This window comes from Lipotes vexillifer, unplaced genomic scaffold (genome assembly GCF_000442215.2).
Source record: "Lipotes vexillifer unplaced genomic scaffold, Lipotes_vexillifer_v1.1 scaffold514, whole genome shotgun sequence".
Taxonomy (NCBI): domain Eukaryota; kingdom Metazoa; phylum Chordata; class Mammalia; order Artiodactyla; family Lipotidae; genus Lipotes; species Lipotes vexillifer.
Genome location: NW_006789975.1, coordinates 1359659 through 1366796, shown reverse-complemented (window position 1 = coordinate 1366796; position 7138 = coordinate 1359659). Strand labels below are relative to the sequence as shown.

The following is a 7138-nucleotide window of genomic DNA, read 5'->3' as shown; positions in this document are numbered from 1 at the left end:
AGCAGGAATAGCACGTCCACAGCACCTTCGTGAAGCCGGAGCTCAAACCCGAGAGAGGTAGGAGAGAGAGTGGAGGTGAGGGAAGGGCCTCTTGGGCTTTGACTTGATCCTACAGCTGCAGGGGGGTGGGGTGGTCACTGGAGGGCTTTAATCACAGAATGCACTCGCCAGATCTGCATCCCAAGATTACCGTGTGACAGTATGGAAGGTAGCCTGGAGGGGTAATACTCCAGGCTGGAGGACCAAGAACCAGGGGAGAAATGATTGATAATGGGCCTGGAGCAAGAGAGATGGGTTTTTCAGAGGAGGCAGGTGATCTGATTGCAGGACAAGGAGATGATGGAGTTTGGGATTATCTCCCACGTGTTTGCTAGGGTGACTGTCATGATGGCGTACCTTTAATGAGCAAGGGTGCAATTGGCAGAAGACTGGGAATTCAGTTGGGACATGGTGACTCGGAGATTCTCATGAGACGTCCAAGTGGAGATGGAGGTGTGGGTCTGGGAGTTGCTGGCATGGGGATGTAATTGAAGCCATGGGAATGACCCAGCCTGAGGGCTGAGTGAGCTCCTCCCAGAAGGCTGAGGATAGAACCAGGGGAGCTATTCCTGGGCAACCCTGCTGCCAGGCAAGCACCACAGTTTGATTGCTCATCCCCTGCCACCTCATTACCTCTTGGCCTGCCTGCCCTCAGCTTTGTCTGCACAGTGCCACACTCAGGAGCTCAGCCGAAGAGAGTGGGTTTGACAACTGGCTAGCTCCAGGTCCTGGGTGGTCAAACAGCCCTGGTGCTCAGGAAAGCAGCAATGATTCTCCATCTTTTTCCAAACCAAAGGACAAACCAGGACCCCTTCTTTGTAGCCTGAAGTAGTAAGCCACAGGATCCCACCACTGCCTTCAGAAAATGGTCAGCATTTTCTGTCTCCTAGCCAGCATTGCCTGGCCAGAAGTGTGCAGTGGGCAGCAGTGGTCTCTTTGGCCTTTCCTGGCCTCCCAAGGCAGTGGTTCCTAGTTAGGTCCCAGCAAGTAAGCTTCACAGTTCCCAGGCCTGGTGTGCTTTTCATAAATCGCTATGCCTGGATATCCTTTCTCCTTCATGTCTGCCCCCTCTTTTTCCTTCTGAAAACCTCCTCCCAAGCCCAATTCACATGTTTCCTTCTTTGCAGTCTTCCTCAGGTAATATCTTCCGCTGTGCTACGGCTGCCCCTTGCATGTCTCTCTAGTCTGCCTTTTATCATTCTCTACTCGTTCAGAAACTTCCTGCCCAGTTACTGTCTGCCCTGCCCAGTCTAGAGGCCAAGATACAACACAGAAGCGGGTAGTTCTGATATCCTGTAACTAGCGATCATGGTCATTATCTGTTTATACATCAACCTCCTCCACGGTACCCCTCCTCCACCTCCCAGACTTAACTACAGTCCATCAAAAACACAGCTTCCACCAAGAACCATCCACCCACTACCCACCTGGGGAGACAGGTAAAGCTGGGTATTTTTCTGCTCCCTCATACAATTTCTGGACCATGACTCACTCTCACGTCCTAACCCTTGCTCCTTTGAAACCAGCCCCTGGCCGTGTCATCTGCAACCTCCCACCACCACTCCTCTTCCTCCACTGAAGACTGTCTCCTGTCCTTCTTCCCTTACCTTGAACATCATTCATTCACTCTCCTACCAGTCCTCTTAGTTCCTTGCCCCGTTGCCCTTCCTTTACACTCGCTCAGAAAAACCAGTCCTGGGTTTGACCCCAGCCTGCCTCTCCCCTTCTACACCTTGAGGAAGGCACTGGATTGAATCTATCTGTGGCACCCAGGCCGAGTGGTCTCCCGAGTGCCTGAGCCCCCACTTTGCTGCTCTCTAGTCTTCTGGCTCCTCGTCACTTCCATTCTCCCCAGTCCCTTTGTCAGACCTCCATTCTGCTCCAACTGCCAGGCTCTCCCCACCCCCACCTTATTTTTTGGCAGATAACCTTACTTACTGTTTCAACAAGGATTAAAAGCTGAGTGGATGGGCACTCTTTCAATGTCTTACCACCCCACCTGCAGACTTCCTTGTCATGAGGGAAAAGTTAGCCCTTTTCCTACCTAAGGTCTGTGCAGTCCTTCCTGCCTCCTCAGTCTAACACCAGCTTCCTACTGTGTGGCTCCAGCCTCTCTGGGCTGTTTCCCGTCAGCAGTTCACTGTGCCCAGTACTCTTTTTTTTGAAAGAAGACTGTCCTTTGAGCTTACAACCTCACACTACACAGTCTATTTCCTCATCACAGAAAGACGTCATCTGCATTTACTCTGCAATTGTCAGCTCACTGCAAATTGTCTTCCACCTCCACTGCTCCACAGAGCCACCAATGAGTTCTTTGTTGCCAGATCATTCTCTCCTGTTCCATCTTCTTTTCCACTAGGCAACATCTCACTTTGTTTGTTCTCCTTTTCAAACACTGTTTTCTTTGGCTCCTCCAACTTCAGCCAAGTGGGGGTGGGGAAAGGGCAATGGGGAGGCCACATTCTCCACATTTCTCACTTCTCTGCCCTCTGTCCTGTCTCCTTTGTGAGCGCCTCTTCCTCTGCCTGGCCTTCCCCCTTGAGGACAGGTCCCTGGGAAATAGCCATCTAGATAGTGTTGCCTCCCAGGTCATTATGTCCACCTGTTTCCTCCCTGCGCTTCATGGTGACATCTCCTGCTGCTGGGCACCTCCTCACACATGTCCCGCAGGTACCCAAACTCAGCATATCCCAAACTGAGCTTGTCATCTTTGTCCAAAGAGCCCGCTTTTCCTTCTCCGTTGTCTGTCTAGTTAACGGCACTACCATCCACCCAGTTGCCTGAACCAGAACCCCAGGTGCCATTCTGGGAGGACTACATCATGGTGATGGAGAGCAGCGGGCCTTGGAATTGGACCCCAGTTTGAAACCTGGCTCTGCCATATTTGCTGTATGACCTTGGGCAAATCACTTAACTTCTAAGCCTCAGTTTCTTCCTCCATAAAATGAGAATAACCGTAGAACCTAATTCAAGGCTTTTGCAAGAATAAAATGGAGTGATGCACAGAAAGGTTGGGCAGAGTGAACGCTTGGTCAGTGTAGCTGCTGCAGCAGCAGTAGTGGTTGTTGATGTTCATTTCATGACTCATCTTATTCTCTCTCCCCACCCATAACCAAAAGTCCTGGCTGTGCTACCTCCCAAGTAGCTCACACCCTACTGCCACTGCTTAAAAAGCCTTCCGTGGCTGAACATTGCCCTTAGGGTCAAATCCAGGCTCAAGCATGGCCTGCAGGGCTCTTGAGGATCCAGTCCCTGCTTAGCTTTCCAGCTTCATCTCTCAGTCTGCCCCTATCACCTTCCTGCCCATTCCCCGCACCAGAAGAAATCTGTGCTCCAGCTGTCCCTCTGAATGTTTGCATTCCCTAAATATTTCGCCTGTTCCCATTTCCCAGCCTTTCTATTTCCTTTTGTCTAGAAAGTGTTTGTCTCACACTTCCCAGGATAATCCTGTTCACCCTTCAGTGCTCAGTGAGACACTGCCTTCTCTGGCAACCACCTCCTGATGGCCAAGTCTGGGTTCCCAGAGCACTCTGTGCTTTTTTCCTTGTACCTCTTGTCACTGGCACTCAGAATTAAACAGCCTGTTTGCATGTCCGTCTCCCCTGGCAGATTCAAGTCAGTGAGCAGAGACTGTCTCATGCATGGCTGAATTCCCAGTGCCTCATAGAATCACAAGTCAAAAAATGATTGTCAAAAGATATTGAAAAACATAAGAACTTCTGAAGATCACCCCTGGGTGTGCTTTCCTGACTCTGCCTCTTAATTAGCATGTAATCTTGGGCCAGTTCCTTATTCTTTCCAAAGATGAGTTTCCTCATCTGTAAATTGAGGGTAACGACACAGCAAGGGCAGTTGTGAGGATTAAGTGAGACAACATGGGGAAGTACCAGGCTCATGGTACATAGCAGAAAATGCATGGTTCTGTGCTTTCTCCTTCTCTCACTACCAAATTATACATGATTCCACGTCACTCCCTCTACACCAGTAGTTTTCAGTCTTTTGTAGAGCAGCAAAACTCTTTTTTGCAATTGCAATATTCCATGGAACCTCAATTCCTAACAAATATAAGCAAAGCTGTTCTGGTGCAGAGGAGGAACAGAGTGAAGGGCCTTCCAGTTCTTTGTCCATCCCCATGGCCTAAGAGCTCTGTAGCATTGAACTCCACAGCACACAGCTGCTCTAGACTGTTTCTCTTCCTCACCTGAGTTGGAAGGCACAGCCTTCCAATTGCCAAGGCACAGCCTTATTAGTGCCCAGGGAAAGGGGCACACACCCACTCAGGTGTCCTCATAATGACCCTCTGACGTATATAGGTTGGCAGTTTTTCTCCCAAATTTGCAAATGGAGATTTTAAGGTTCAGGGAGAATAAGTGATTTGTCCAAGGTCCCACGGTTGTGGTCCTAGTCAGCTGTGGAGCTAGTATTTTAAAAAGATGAGAGAATAAATGTATGCCCGCTGGGGCACAGGGTCACCTGTTAAGTTGACATTGAGGTGGTCGCAAGACCTCTTTTCTCTCTTTACTCATCCTGTTTCTCCCTCTCCATTCCCAAATCAGCCTGAAATAGGTGAAATGGTGAAATCATCTGGCTCCTAGCACACCACTACCTTGTTCCCGTCTTTTTTTTTTTTTTTTTTTTTTTTCTTTCGGTACACAGGCTCTCACTGTTGTGGCCTCTCCCATTGCGGAGCACAGGCTCCGGACGCGCAGGCTCAGCAGCCATGGCTCACGGGCCCAGCCACTCTGCGGCAAGTGGGATCTTCCCGGACCAGGACACGAACCCGTGTCCCCTGCATTGGCAGGTGGACTCTCAACCACTGCGCCACCAGGGAAGCCCCCCGTTGGCTTTTGACGCCTGTCTCCCATCTCCCTCTAAAGGCCTCCTTAGCCTGCTAGTGCCTTGAGGTTAGGCAGAGGGGTGAGCTGACTCAGAGCCCACAGACATGTTTTCATTCTCCAGATCTGACTCTGTCAATGCTGAGTGGCAGGGTCCAGCCTTCCTCAGCCTCCTGGTCCTCACGCGGGCAAAGGGGCTGCTTTTACATCTTGCTGTGGGGACCCCATGTGGCTGTCTGTTGTATGCCACTGGGCATGCTTTAGGCATGGCCTTGATTGCCCGAGGCCAACTAAGCACTGAGTGGCCTTCCTGTGGGAACTTGGCCCTCTCCAATAGCCTCCCTTATGTGACATCAGGAGGGCACACACATTCCCAGCCACCCAGAGCAGTCTGATCTACCATGGTAGTTTCACAACCCCACATCTTCCTTCTTGAAAGACCTACCTGATGTCAATGGCTTTTTTTCCCCTACCACCTGCAGAATTGGAGAGAATGCCTCTGTAGCAGCCATCTTCCTTAATGCATTCCCACGTTGGTCTTCACTCCAGAATTATTGTCCCCATTTTGCAGATGAGTCCACTGAGACTCAGCAAGTGAGTGAGTTGTTTAAGCTTATGCCTGGGAGGCAGATCCTGTCCCTTTTGAGTCCTAGCCGCCTTAGCTTTTTTAGGCCCTAGAACTGCTACTGGGGCCCTGGATGAACAAGATGTAAAAACCCTATCCTCTGTGGGTATAACTGCCTCCATCCCCAGGACATGTACCTATCTGATTGCATTTCATCCTCATTACTGCAGGGTGAGCAGGCCAGGATTGCCCGGCCCTGCCTCTAGCCAGTTAGTGGCAAAGCTGAGCCAGAGGCAGACATGTCAGGTGTCGCATTGTGCCTGGCAGCTGCCAAGGCCCTGCGGAAACTGCCTCTTGTATTGGCAGGAAAAGGAGAAGGCCCAGTTGGCAGCAGAAGCTCTAAAGCAGGCAAATCGTAGTGTTTCTGGAAGCCGGGAGCTGAGGCCTGCCAGGGAGAGGCTCTTGGAGTGGCCTGATCAGGAGCTGGATCGGGTCAACAGCTTTCTGAGCAGCCGTCTACAGGAGATCAAGAACACTGTCAAGGACTCCATCTGCGCCAGCTTCAGTGTGTGTGAGCTCAGCATGAACAGCAATGGCTTCACTAAAGAGGGGGCTGCTGAGCCAGAGCCTCAGAGTCTAGCCCCCTCAAACCTCAATGGCTCCTCAGAGCAATGGCCTGACATTAACCTTGACCTGTCCCCTTTGACTTTGGGCTCCCCTCAGAACCATATGTTACACGCTCCAGGCGAGCCAGCCCCACCATGGGCAGAAATGAGAAGTCTCCACCCACCATGGACAGAGGTGAGGGGCCCCCCACCTGGTATCATCCCTGAGAATGGGCTAGTGAGGAGACTCAACACAGTGCCCAACCTGTCCCGGGTGATCTGGGTCAAGACACCCAAGCCAGGTAACCCTAGCTCTGAGGAGCTAAGTGTAAAGGAGGTCCCTGGTTGCAAGCAGGAGCTGCCTGATCCTGTGGCCGCAGGTGGCAAGCCACGGAAGGGCAAGAGACAGGGTAGTCAGGCCAAGAAGACCAAGGTGAGCCCAGCTCCCCAGTCCCCAGCCTGCCTTGAGACTCCCAGTGCCAAGGGCCAGACCCCCAGCCCCAAGCAGCCAAGCAAGGCCCCAGAGCCTCCCAGAGTGGACAGCTGTGCCGAGGCTGGAGAAGGGAGCCAGGGGACCCGACCAGGACCAGGCTGGGCTAGCAGCCCCAAAGCTGACAAGGAGAAGGGCAGCTCCTGGCAAAACTGGCCAGGTGAAGCCAAGGCACAGCCTCTGGAGCAGGAGTCTGTGCAGCCCCCAGGCCCAGCAAGGCCACAGAGCTTGCCACAGGGCAAGGCCCGCAGCCGCCGGAGCCGCAACAAGCAGGAGAAGTCAGCCTCCTCCTTGGGTGAGTGCACCAGGAACTGAGTGGCTGATCCCCCCACCCAGCCAGGCCATGGGGTGGAGGGCAGTCCTCACATGTGAGCAGCATTGCCCCAAAAGCATGACCCAGACGCCTGGCTGTGAGCACTGAGCCCTCCTGGCTGTGTCTTCCTAGACGATGTGTTCCTGCCCAAGGACATGGATGGGGTGGAGATGGATGAGACTGACCGGGAGGTGGAGTATTTCAAGAGGTAGGTATGAGGCTGCCTGCTCTCCCGCTCACGGTGGACTCCAGGCCCCCCCCCCCGCCCCACACCCCACCCCAACCCCCTCG

The 7138-nt window shown here is 52.6% G+C and overlaps 1 protein-coding gene across 1 annotated transcript in view; it reads left to right on the top strand.

Annotated features, from left to right (window-relative positions):
* Positions 1 to 7138, top strand: part of FAM193B (family with sequence similarity 193 member B) — a 32017-nt gene that overhangs the window by 21573 nt on the left and 3306 nt on the right. The window contains exons 7-8 of the mRNA XM_007463110.1: positions 5806 to 6829; positions 6980 to 7055. Of these exons, the coding sequence (XP_007463172.1) occupies positions 5806 to 6829; positions 6980 to 7055 (1100 nt within the window). The remainder of the gene's footprint in view (positions 1 to 5805; positions 6830 to 6979; positions 7056 to 7138) is intronic.